This window comes from Colletotrichum orchidophilum, assembly GCF_001831195.1.
Source record: "Colletotrichum orchidophilum strain IMI 309357 chromosome Unknown Scaffold_38.1, whole genome shotgun sequence".
Taxonomy (NCBI): Eukaryota; Fungi; Ascomycota; class Sordariomycetes; order Glomerellales; family Glomerellaceae; genus Colletotrichum; species Colletotrichum orchidophilum.
This window is the reverse complement of record NW_019172994.1, coordinates 234,351-247,924: the sequence shown is the minus strand read 5'-3', so window position 1 is coordinate 247,924 and position 13,574 is coordinate 234,351. Positions and strand designations below refer to the sequence as shown.

Genomic DNA, 13,574 nt, shown 5'->3' with positions numbered 1-13,574 from the left:
CCTACGGAGACATTCTCGCCCTTTACAAACTGGCAGGTCTAGAAACGGGATGCCCTGCGGCGTGGCACAACCCCGAATTCGGGACGAGACTTTGCCGTTGATGGCGGGGACCAGTCAGATCGTGAGTTGTCGTCTCTGCGATCTCATTCGAAAATGGGCGCGACGAATATCCATCGCCCGGGGTCTCCCTTTCCGTTGTCGTTGCTGAATGCTGACGACGCAAACGGTGATGAGACGGCTTATTCGCGGGGAAGAGAACCAAGACGTGGAGGAGGGCGCTCTCCCGTCGCAAACTCGCGTTCGAGGCCCAATCCGAACTCGCCGTTTGTTCGTTTGTGCGACCAACAAAGACGACGAGACTGGAGGTAGGTGGAGGCGGAGGAACACAAACTCTCCTCCACTGCGCAACGGCCTTTTCTTGCCCACCCTAATCTTAGGCGAGGTCAGCAATCAATCAAGGCCCTGAGTCACTGACAAAGGGGATTGATTTGACCTGGCCGTTCTCATCCCAAGGCTGGCGACACACACCCTCCACAAACAACCACCACCGCCGCCGCCGCCGCCGCCGCCGTAACTACAGCTTGGACGATCCGGGGAAACAAAGGTGGGTGGTACCTGTAACATCCGTATGCAGACTTAGAGTGAGTAGGTCAGTGTAAATGAGATTCCGAGTGCGCCACCCCAGTCTGAGTCAGGCCGGGGAAGCATTCGCAGCGGGCTGAGTCGAGGTAAGCACGGCCGTATTAGTTGTATCTATTCGCGACGTTAAACGAGCAGCAAATAAAGGCACGAATAGCAAGTCGCCGATGTGTTACTTTTGAAATAGGCAGGCAGGTAGCATCGGCAGCAGCAATAAGTAGGCGGTAAGCCTGTCGGCGTGCTGTAAGGACAAGGCGGTCTGGGTTGTGCGCCTGTCACCGCCTTCCATGGTGTGTGTGTGTGAGTGCATGCCCTGAGTAGTCCGTAATATGCCCGTTGTTTGAGTCGTCTTGCGTCTGGAATAGGAATTAGGTTGGACGTCTCAGGTGTCAGTTCTTTTGGTTTGGAAACTTTGGATGTTGGGGGTGGGGTCAGCCAGTCAGCAGCAGCACAGTCAGAAGCAAGCTGCTCATGGCACACATCATCCATTGATGAACCGGGTTTCGTAAGCCTGTGGTGGTTGTTGTTGTCGTAGTCGCATTTCGTTTGGATGCGACTGCTGGTGCGGTTGCGGGTGCGGTTGCGGGTTGCGCATTCGTTTGGGGGTGGTGGTGGTCAGGGTTGTAATTTGTTGGTGATGTCGGTGGTTGTCTGGCGGAGGAAGGGAGGAATTTCGGGCATCCAACGGAATTCCAAACGAGAACCAACCGCAGCGTCGGGGGCATCGCCGCGTCGCATCCGGGGGGCCATCCATCTAAACCAGTCGCATTCCCGCGAGTGATTGCTCTGAATCATCCAAGTCACAACCTTGTTGGTGTATCCGTATGGAATCTATTGACACCAACCATCCATGGATCTTCTGGTGTAAGTACTCTGTATCCGTAGATGGAACTAGTTTGCCGGCCGGGGATAGAGGCTGTTGACTGTCACTTTGCGTGTTACCGAATGGGACGATGATACGTCTGTAACTCTGCCAACACTCTGTACATTGTATGATGTACGGAAAGCGCCTCCGTGTGTATCTGGAAATTGAACACCGACTCCTGGCGGATGAAAGAAGAAGCGCCGCAAATGACACAGGATCCATGTCTTCCTCCTTCTCGCCTCGCCTCGCCCTGCCCTGGCCAGCCTCGCCAACATGGCCTGGCTCCAACCTGACTCCGGGCACCTGGGACACGCAGCAGTATCCGTACGCCTCGTGGGAATTTTCCCGTGATTAAGATGAGATGCCCAGGATTATGACGGGAGAGGCTGGGCAAGCGGGAAGAGGGGAAGCTGGGATCACTCTTCGCGGTATCAGACACCGAGCCCAACAGCTTACAGGGAACAGGCCGGAAATGAGAAGGAAGCCCAAGACTCCTGGGACCCCTAGCAGCCTGCCGGAGTAGAAAAAAAAATCTTCCAAATGACGGAAAAGAAACGATTTGAAGCTAGATGGTGATAGTCGATGGAATTACTGAGACCGGGGTTATCGAACCGGGCCAGTGGATTGGGTTCCCCCCCAGTCGCTTGCCGGCCGAAAAGAAATGGCAGCCGGGAGTGAAAAGTGATGAACAGAACCTGGAAAAAGAGACAATGGCCGTGAGAGAGCCCGGGGGTCCGGAAATGGCCGTTCTGGCTGGCGGCCCTGGTTTGCTCTTTCTTTTTTGGCCCTTTCTAATTTTTTTTTCCCTGTCTCCATGGGCAAGTTGATAGAACTTGGTAAAGTTCAATACGGAAGTTCCTAGCAGACTTCCGTCGTTGGCCGTTCTCGTCTGTCACTGGAGCGGGATGGGCGCGGATGCAATGCGATGCGATGCGCCAAGAGACCGTCAGCCCTTGCTGGATGCAGCTACAGCAGATTGCTGGCACAACTATCCATACTCTTTTTTTTTTTTTTTTTTTTCCGGTTATTATTTTCTTTCTCTTGTTAGCTCCCGACAAATTGTTGTTGTCGTGGCTTGCAGTTGTTATGGTGTTGTACAGATGGATGTACAATGCCTCAACCTGAGGTGCATGTAATTTGGTATTGACGGTATCTGTACCTTACCAGGTAGGTATTGTCTTCGCTGGAACAGGAACAAGATCGGACGTCCACCATCGCTGGCCGGCATCAAAGGAAAGGGGGCAGGATCCAGGCGGCGGTGAGGCGTTGCAAGTGTGCGGTGTGTCGGTGTGCTTCCTGTAGTTCCTGTGGTTCCCCGAATGCATTCAGTCAATTGTCGGCGCGCACTTGCGCATTGCTTCGCGTTGCTTTGCTTCGGGGAGTGTTTGGCGAGTTTCCCCTCCTTCCCCTCCTTCCCAGGGCAGAGCATTCCAGCCTATCGAGATCCATTGAGACTCCCATTCGAGGCTGTGACCCGACAATCTAAAAAGAATGAGGGGATGAGATGTTCGGCTTGATGCAGTGAAAGAATCTTAGGTAAGTAGAGGGGGGTGTCTTTTGTGCGACAAACACTTGACAGACAGCTTTGATCGATGGCGAGTGAAAATGTCAATATCAAAATCAAACGGATGCGATAGGCCGCCTCTAAGACTCGAATTCTCAGTCAAAGTTGAGAGATTCAGCGGGCGATTGGCGATGGAGCGATTTTGTCCAATGAGATGTGAAGGCGGTAACGCGTGTTCAGTCGAATAACCGTTGACGGGTAAATTCAGCAGCGAGAGATATGCCTTCTGCCCCCGCCGTTTGAGACGGCAAAAGTCTGGACGGAGAAGCACCGAGCGCGCCGAGGTCTCTCCCTCTATTTCGCTGGGAAGGCACCAGTAAAGGTAAGGTACCTTAGTTTGCCTGTGCCAGTTCTTTGGGCTCGCCCGAGGCCCGGGGCAGCCCAGACAGCCTTCCGCGGGGGGCAGGGCCCGCAAGAAGAAAAGACGGGGCAGAAATAGGCCCCCCGGCCAGAACATTTTGAACGGTTTGACCAGGGGCCAGACAGAAGCAAAGGGCGATCCCCAGCCAGCCGCGAAGCATGCCGGGGCGGGGGTTAAACGGCAGGCCCCAGGCCCCAGGCCCCCGCCTCACGCCGCTGTCGGGCCTCGAATGGGGCAGCGATTAGCAGTGATTGCTGCTGATGGCACCGGGAACACTCCCTAGCAAACCGCCTGAAGGGCCTGAGAGTACGGTTGGCCCCTCCGTGGGTTGCCAGCTTTTCGTCAAACTCTGTTCGTCCCTTGCAAGTCTCTTTGCTGCCCAAAGTGGGCGCAGAGGTACTTGCGGATCATGATTCTTCCCCCTCTCGTCCTCTCGTCCCCCTCCTCACGACCAATGATTCCCGACACACCCTCCCCCTTCCGACAAGGCGGTCAAACACCGCTCATTCTTTTTCCGTCCTTTTTTGCTTTTTGGGCTGGTTGGCTGCCGCTCTGCCGCTGCCGCTGCTGCTGTTGGCCTGTCGATGTCGCTGCCCCTACCAAGTACCAAGTCGCAAAGGTGCGCTGTGAGACAGGCAGACTGCTCCCGCCGCTTCCCCGTCGGCGGTCTGCGGGCCTCTTCCGTATCGTCGCTCGGCGTCTCCCCTTTACCCTACCCCCTGCCTCCCATCACACAATCAACGCCAATACCGCCGTGTGTCTCTCCCTCCCGTTCTAGGTAGGCCTTTCTCCAATGTACGGAGTACAGCTGTTGAGTACCTACCGTAATAGGGGGTGCCGGCCTCGTGTTTGTCACTGCTGCGTCGTGGGGGTGGGCAAGCAACATAATCGCACCGACAGGGGCCGTCGACAATCACCATTGAAGGATGCGAGACACCGAGGCACCAAGAGAGAACGGATTGACGGAAATACTCAGGATAGACCCGATGCAGAGTCAGAAACTCTGAATGGGAACTGGAATGGAATCGCCGTTCGTCTCCCTTGCGTGTCGATCGCAGACCTGGGCAAGCTGGGCTGGGGGTGTCGCAAGTCGGAGACCGCTTGCGCCTAAACCTGTACACGGAGCCAGGCCTGTCCGTTCGCAACTCCATTCCCGTTGCCCCATGGCACATTCCCCGCGGCCTCTGCTGGCGATTGCGATGCGATTCAGCTTTGTTGGCGCCATGATGTTTCTCACATTTGATAGCTGACACAAAGGGGTGCTACTCTGTCCTATTGAAGCAATACCTCATACTTGCCATCGCAACATGTAACACCGTAGTCTGGTATATTGTATATATCATGACTCTGTCCGCCTCATGTTCGAGTCATCTCGGTGTTTCGACCACACAGCGGCGGTAAAAGCAATACAAAGTACACCAAACAACCATGAGCAATCAGAAATAACAAGCGTCATCATACCAACAACACCATTCGCAAGATCCCGCACACGCCGAAAGACACCACCCATACAACTCTCATTCGTATACACGCAGAGCTGCAGGCAAGAGTCACACCAGGCCAGTCGACTTACTCGGGTGCAGATACGGACTCAAGTCATCACCGCGAAGCCAAAAAGCAGGATTTTCAATATTACGTCCTGTCCACACTCTAAACAATTCCGCTGTACTGCTGTACCGCCGTGCCGACAACGACTACGAGATACGCACAACTTCGGACATTTCAGCAGCCCCTCAGCAAGGCCACGTCGAGAATAGCCACCAAGCCCAGGCCCGCGGTCCAACCCAGAGTTACCAGAAGCAGGTAATTCACCAGCCAGCCAAAGCCTGAAGGGCACCAAGAATTAGGAATACGGTGTTCCTCCCGCGCGACGACCAGCCCTGCCGCCGACATTTGTCCATTCTCTGGTCTTTCCGTTTCCACCCCGTCAAAAGACACGCCCTATCCCACACCCCACGCCCCCCCCAATTGCCGGCCGACAGCTGCAACCGCTTTCCGCCCAAGCCCAACACTTCAGCTTCTCTCTCCCGTTCTCTCACACCGCACCCCCTGCGCTGTCAGCACTCATTTTCACACCCCCTTCCGCGACTTCCCATCTCCGTCACCGCCTCCCTTGCCTAGTTTTCCCACCCCCTCGGGATACCGGGAACGCTGTTGCCCCCAATTTTTAGGCTTGCCAAAAGGCCTAGATCCACTCTCCGAAATTCCTCGGAACGTTGCTCTGCCCAACCTTGCACCTCCTGGCTCTTGATTCCCACCCCCTTTTTCCACACCCCCTTCACCCCCCAACACCCACACCCCCAAAAACCAGAGGAAGGCAGACGCGCCCCTTCGACTTATAAGTCTCCCGTGTCCACCTTCTCCCACACTCTTTCAGCCCGCGACAATCAACAATAATATCCACAACTCAAGTCTTATACGAACAAGACCTTTCAACACACAACAACTCTCTACACACATTGTAGCCATGTACGGCTCATACGGTTCATACAGCTCCATGGGCTCCGTCTCCATGACCGCCCCCATCGATATCTCCCCCAGCAACATGCTCGCCCACGACCGGTCGTGCGCCTTCCCTTCATGGCCACGCCGCGATACCCTCGCCGACTTTGACGGCGAGCCCAGAGCCACCTCCTATCTTTCCGACGAGGACCTCTTTCCCCAGGACTTCGAGGACGACTCCCACAGCGTTTCCAGCCACGGCAGCTTCTCATCGCCCAACTCTCGCTCGCCCCAGATCTCCGAGGTCGAGCTCCTCGAGATGGAACGCGAACGCATGGCCATGCAGCGCGAGGCCCTCCGCTGCGTCATGGCTGAGAAGGAACGTCGTCGCCAGGCCGCTCTTCAGCAGAAGAAGTCGCAACGTCGCGGAAGCTCCAAGAAGAGCCCCAAGAACAAGCTCGCCTCCATGACTCCCATCGCCGAGTGAGAGCTTTTCACGACAAAGCTACAGCCCTCTTACCTCTGGCATGTGGTAGTGCACATCCATCTGTTGTTCGGACGAGCGTATTCTAGCCTCGCCGACACGTCTCGACAAACCCTAATCTATAATATCGGCACTTGTACAGCATGGTGCCGGCGACGACCACACCAAACCAGGAAGTCTGTGACCCGGAACGTCCAATATGCTCCGACGGTCTAGGTCTATGGTCTTCAAACACAAACACGCCTCTGACAACTCAACTACTATGGCCGAGGCCATCGTGTGCGACGCGGCCTAAGCACGGGTTTGCAACCGATTGTCCAAATTCCGGCTTGCTCACCACTGCACGGGGCGATTCGGAACGCCGTGTGGGGGAGCACAAGTAAAGCCGATCGTGGGGGGGCCAGCCCCCAGCAGTGTGTCTCAGCCACACTCGCACATGCCCGGCGATGTCGGCCACCCACCCAAGGGGAGTCATCCGGCAATGGCTGGTGTGGCAGGTGAGAGGACTCACAGGTCGGCTGCCTCGTTACGTTGCAATCGATACCTAGTCCTCGTGGATTGATCACTTGGGCACAGGCATTTCACATGTCGTGCATCACTCTGTTTATTGTTTATCTCTTGTGTCTTTTCATGTTGATACCCCCCTTTGCTGTGGCCCGCCGAGGTTGCCCAGCTATTTTTTGTCTCATGGAGTTTGTATTTCATATACTGGATTGATTTTGTGTGTGGATCGATCAATGGATCGACTCTCGGGTTATCGGGGCAGCATGGCATACAGCACATTTTCACAACAGGACTTGCATCCGCATTATCGGGGAACTTAGCATGGGACAAATATCGCCCTCACGAGGCTTCGCATTAGTTAGTTAGTTAGTATTAGTACGAGATACCCTTCGCCACGCGCGACATCAACATTTGATTCTATTCTTTATCATTACAAGATACTTGCATCCACGTATTTGATTCTTGGTGCCCTAAGCATGCATTCGCCTACCTACTCAAGAACGCACTCAGCATGAACCTTTGCATGCGTGCATCGAATGCGTCATGTATTTCAAATCAGGAAATGTCAAGAGTCATTCCGTAGTTCCGTTCCGCTATGCAGAACAACAGGTAAAAGAGTCATACTTTTACGAGCAGCGTCAGCGTGTGGCAGCCGGCATAGTGGTTGCTGATGTGGATGATGTGGATGATGTGTCTGCCGCGCGCTGCCTGGACGCGGGAGTGTAGGGCTGTTGGGTTGCTGCTTGCTTCACTTGCCTTCCGTCGCTGACAAAGTCCATCGCCGGTCTGGAACTTGCATCGCCGGGGGCTGAAGGTTTACCCTGTTTTCTCTGTCGCTATGGGTTATGGGCTTGTGAGGATGTTTTAGCCACAAGTGATGTCGTCATCAATACTGTCTCGCTGCTATCCGAACTAGGCGAGTTGTGTGTTGTGCTAAAGTGTGTTGGGGAACTCGGGGTTTCTGGTTGGGGGAGGGACGGAGGCAGAGCCGATACAGCTGCGCTGCTGCGGCTTGTGACTGGAATCAGGAAAGGAAGAGAGCCCTCAGTAAACGGTCGGGAACGGTCGGGGAGCTCACCCCTGCCTCTTAGGTAAGCATGCTTTTGGGCAATTCCCGTAGCGCGGTCCCGGCAGTTTTTGCTGGAAGTGCGGGTAGACTTGTCAGCCCTGGGAAATGCGTAATCAGCTACCCATTTACCTTCCCGTACAGCGCCCCAGGGAAATGGGGGGGATCGGGATCCAGAACTCAGACCGTCATGCCGTGTGCTCCGTCCGAAAAAACACAGCCTCACTTCATCTCCTCCCCTCCACCCCGGATTGATTCCAGGCCCCTTGACTCTTTGGCGAATTACGAATTTCCCAGGAACCCGGAGCAGAGGGATCCAGACGGGGACCCAAAAGTCATCTCTATTCTTGGTGTTTTACCATGGGGGGGAGTTCTACCGATCCCTATTGCCGGCGTGTCCAATGCAATCTTCGGATCTTTGGACCTTTTGGGTCAACATCTCTGTGTGAGCGCGCGTAATGTGGCGTGCGCGTCTACCTTTACTACCTTATAGTACTGTTAAGGTTCTCTGGGTTCATGTGGCGCAGCCGGCGGCCGGGCGGCCTCTATTGTGGCGTACGCCATGGAGAAGCCTCGGCAGGTTCCTCGCCTTTCAACCACCCCGACCGCGGCAGAGTTCACAAGGACCCTGGACTCTGGCAACATGGGGCCGGGGAGAGAGAGAGAGAGGCGCTTGCGCCGCGGCCGCTTTCGTTTTCCATTCGGGTTGCTTGGAGAACCGGATGCGCTAAACAGGGCACAAGCAAGACTTCTTTTTTTTTCTGCACTCGATTGATGAAGTCTGATTTGAAGGATCGGGGGAGCATCGGAGATCCGGCGGAATAGTTACCGCTTCTCGGGGAGGGTTGACCTTGGCCGCAAGGAAGCCGAGGCCACGACAGCGGTGTTGTTGCATTCTGCTATGCCGCGGGATGAATCTCCTCCCCTGCCAACGTTTGGTGACGTTCGGTTCTTTTCGCTCTTGCTCGGAACGCAATGGCATGGCATGACGCACTATGTACGCGGTATGCCGAGGCTCCGGGGGACGAGGAAGAGTCTGGGGTTTGAGTTCAAGGTGTATAGTGTAGATTGCAATGCCTTGGCTCGATGACGGTATTGCGGCCGACGGGTGAGATGCGGAGAGGATGGACACTAATGTCCACTTCCACCATCCGGGGGACGGAATCTTTCGGACTCGGCCCCGGAGTGCGGAGGAGTTGAGGGGGGAGGGGGGTGTAGGCAAGATGCAAGATATTTTTGTAATTGTCATGTTTTGATGAACTCGGAGGGGATCTGGATGAGTCACCTGTTTCGTCGGCATCACCAGAAACTGTTGATCTTGGGATTTACCTGAGAGATGAGGAATCCAGATTGTGGCGTGAGAGGGAGATCTATGACAGACAGATCTTGACTGCAATTTTTTTTACAGTTTCAGCCACACCTTTCGGGATCTTCACGTCGGGGGACAATCTACAGGCAATCAATATATGGTTTTGTCGATAGCCAGAGTAAGGGATATTAACATTTCAATTCCGTCTGATCGGTACGGAGAAACTCATCATGTCTCGACACCCCCAAGCGCTGACCTGCGGAGGTGAGGACTCCGACCATTGAAAGGGAGTCACGATATGATAACCCCAAAAAGGCTGCGTCTCGGTATCTCAATCAACCTCCGCGCACCCCTTGGCGAAACCGGACATGATTCCCCTCCTCCTGCTCAGCTCTCCGCGAATTCTCGTTGAAGAGTCCAAGCGAAGGCGCCATGCCAAGGCAGCTTACCCGTTATCGCGAAAGCTACTTCCGACATGTGTGATATAGCTGCTTATAATGCGGGTGAGGTCGGGAGGAGAGAAAGGGACCCTCCCCGCATTGCGTGCGATTACGCTCGCTGCAATGCAAGTCGCGGGGTAGGTAAATCTTGTCCCTTTGAATGGAGACGATACGATTGGCTGGGATTCCTCCAGTCCAAATAGGCACGTAGGTGAACTGGTCTCCGTATTGAACTGGGCCCACATTCCGTTTAGAACTCTAGTTTTACGTTTACGGCCGCGAGACCATGGAAGTCCTTGCCGCGATTGCGAAATCGTGCACGGCGCGGTCCTGTAAAGGCAGGTGGCGGGGCGGTTCACCGTAGTCTCCATTCCGATCATCTTTAAAGCGGCGATGGGGAAGGGGAAAAAAAAAAAGGAATAGTTGGGACGGCGGACAACATCCGTAGACACCCCTTTAACCGTCGGCTCGGTCCAGCGCAGAGCCTGCACGATCCACTCTCCCATTCCCCGCTGTTTGAGCTCCTGGTCCCCAGTGAGAAGCGTGGCAGAGCACCAATGCCAGAGCATGGCAATAGGCAAACTTGGGAACGGTGGAGTCAACGGAAGGGTCCCTGCACCGGGATGGGTTCCCGGAGCCTGGACCTCGTTCTTCCATTTATCCAAGGACCAAACACCACTCCCCCCCTCCCCCCGGGGGTCTTTTGCAGCTTTGGAGTCATTGTGGGTCTGACAGCGGGAAAAGTTGATTGGCAAATTTGGGAGCTAGAACGGGATGCCCCGGCGAATCCCAACGTGTCAAATCTCTCCAGCTCCTCTTCTCTCCCTCTTGACTCTTGACTCTTGAGTGGGTGACCCACGCGTCCCCACCGACTGAACAACGACGGGACGATCGCTCCCGGGGTTTCGGAGAGGGCTCTAGACCCTTTCTGGTTTTTACACACTTTCCTATTTGGTCATGGGCAGTGGAGCTTTCGTGGAGCAGGTAATCAAGGTGCTCTAGCCCAAAGGCAGGGAGCTCCTCTTTGGTGCAAAATTCTACCAAATGGAAAAGTCCACATGGGAAAAAGAGGGTCTACGGGTTATCAGTTATCAGCGGCGGGCTTACCTACTGTTAGAGAGAAAGGGAGTCCCATTAACCAAAATGGATACATAGTAAAGATGAAATCTCTTTGGAAGAATGAGGAAGGAGAGTGTATGGACTAGGTATGTAGCTTTTATCCAACGGTCCTTTTGGCAGACTCGAGAGTGTTTAGCAAAAAGACCCTGTCTCTCAAATTCTCAAGTCTCAACCCACATGCGAAATTTCGACAAGCGGTATCCATTCACCCGCCCGGCACGTTTTTGGTCTCGGTGCTACTTTTCCCGCCGAATCATTCCCCCTCTCGAAGCTCTAGATGCTTCAAACCCCCATCAGCCAAGGAGAAGAAGGCTCTCTTCTGCTCCGCTTTTCCGAGGCTCTTCTTCGGCATTATGGCGACTGATTGGTGACAAATGACGATTCAGAAAAACTTCCTCCACACCCCGACCCCCAACGAAAGAAATTCCTTTCAGGGAAATCCTTTTAAGGAAAATTCTTCCATGTGGTGTCTACTCGGAGTTTCTCCGCCTTGGAAAAAGGTCCACATATCAGGATAGCTCCACCAACCCAGCTTTGTGGTTGACACTTTGCGCGTCGAGACCGCGATACCGCGTAATCCTCGTCTCGTTGTCGTTTCGGTAAGCTCGAGTCGTGGAGACCACCCCCAAAGGCAAAAATCAAAGTCGTGGTCGGAGAATCCCCGGCGCCTACCTCTATCGCGACCGTTGACGCGCGCACTCACACACCTCATATCTCGGTCTTTTCTCCGCCTTTCAACGAGTTCGGGTGGCTCATGAGTCGTGTGTGGCGCACGCCCATCCACAACCTTTTTTCCCCTCTATTCTTTCCAGAAGAACCTTGGGAGAGGCGGGCAGCGGTCGTCTTCCGAAAGGGCATCCTCAAGCGCGATCATCACCAAAAAGCTTGTGAATTCCAGGGACGCAACGCGGAACTGATTCAGTTAATCCCCGAAACCTCCCACTTTGCTGCAGGTTGTACGGTAACTATGACTTCAGTCTTTGGGCATCATGAATAATTTGACCATCGTTCCCGGCAATCTTCCGGAATTTTTCATGCAATTCTTTTTCAACACGCCCCCTCCTCTTCTCTGGATACCAAACGACCCTCACATTTGTCTCTTTTTCCCGGCCGGCAAAGACGATTTGCCAGGTTGCAAATCTCTCGGACCAGATTACACTAGAACCAAGATTCCAGCCTGCGGGGGAGCTAATTTCGCAAGGCAGGCCACGCGAATTGGCCACTAATTAGCATAGAGTTTTTCCCTTCGTCGTTCAGCCGTCATCCTGAACCTCTGGCCCCAGGGAGCTGACGTTCTTTTTCGGGCGACTGACTAGCGTATTCGTAGGCGGCGCAAAATCCCGACTTTGATCTCTCGAAAGGACGGCAAAACCTGGGGGAAAACGGGACGGGGTTTGTTGGTTGTGGTTGCCGGGTATGAAACTCGAGGCGTTCAAGCCATACCGATGGGTAGTTCCGTTACACCGAATAAGATTCCTTTTCAATTGCTGTTGGTTGGCTGAACGTAAACCCGCCGCGAACTCAGACGCCGTCTGCAACTCCTGTGCGACAAACCCCGCCCACAGATCAAAGACGAACTGGGTTCACTTGAGTTTTCCCCTCTTTGCCTACCTTACCTGGGGCGCCTGTACCTCTGCCAACGACAAAGTGGGACAAAGACAAACCAGAGACGAAGAGTGAAAGACAAGCCGAAAGAACAAACGTTGGGCGTTTCCTGGAGCCAACATTCTCGGGTTACACATCATCGTTTTGGGGGGCTCTTCGTTTCGCTTCGGAGACCCGTCTGCCGTCCGATCAGTTTCGGGGCGGGTTCCGTTTGGCGTTTTGGGGAGCCAGTGATCTGCCACAAGCGATAAAAAAAGAAAGAACTGGACCATGAGCATTGGACGGAACGGTTCATCCGCATTCTTCAGTTGCCAAGACCTAGAGGCGGGAAACTCAAAAAGGGCGCCGTTTTCTTTCTCCGCAGGCGGCATGGGGACTCAGGAGCAAGCATGCACGATTGACGGACGGCAGGCCACACCCTGGAAACCGTGTCGAGTTCCCGGACAGAATATGGCCGTCGGGGGTCGTAGATTGTGTAAAACGGCAGGTCCGGTGTAAACGGATCGACCGCGGTGTCCGTCAAGCAGCGTATCCGCCATCCACACCCCTTATCGTAGCTCTCGGGCCTTTCCGAGATAAGATACGAGACGAAGACCAAGGCCAACCTAAGACATTGACGGTGAGTGCTCAATGAGGGGTGGTGGGCGTGGGGTTTACCGGCGTCCGGTGCCGATACGGACCGGGCTTATCTCACTGCGCACTTCGTATCTACACTCCATCACGACGAAGGGGCTCGCACGCTATCATCCTGTTGGCATTGCTATTTTCAAACTTTTTGGCTTGATGGAGGGATGGATGGACGGCGGTGGCACCACCACGCCTACACTTCAAACAAACGGGACAAAACAGCCAGCCGCGCCGCCTCTTTCTTCTTTTCCCCTGATGGCGGGGAGAGAGAAAGAGGGAGGAGGGGGTGAAGCAAGGCTTCCGCACGGTGTCGCGCCTGGACGATTTGCTCGAGGATCCGTGCTTTCCGCTCGCAAGCGCAAACGCCATCACTGTTATTTTTGATATCTTGGGGGGTGAAGAGGGTGAGCAACACCACGTCTGTTCTTTTGCGATTTCCCCGTAAGCCCCGGCGCCCCAAGCAAGAGTCCGTACGGGCGAGCTTTCCGGGTTGTGGACCACCCGTTGGATCACTTGTTGGACCACTCGTTGGACCACTGGCTTCGTACC

At 54.5% G+C, this 13,574-nt stretch overlaps 1 protein-coding gene across 1 annotated transcript; it reads left to right on the top strand.

The window, feature by feature from the left end:
• Positions 1-5,896: 5,896 nt before the first annotated feature.
• CORC01_05510 (uncharacterized protein) lies at positions 5,897-6,358 on the top strand (the record flags this gene model as incomplete). Its single annotated transcript, XM_022617153.1, has 1 exon — positions 5,897-6,358. One exon carries the CDS (start codon positions 5,897-5,899, stop codon positions 6,356-6,358), a length of 462 nt encoding a protein of 153 aa, XP_022476378.1.
• Between the last annotated feature and the right edge of the window lie 7,216 nt (positions 6,359-13,574).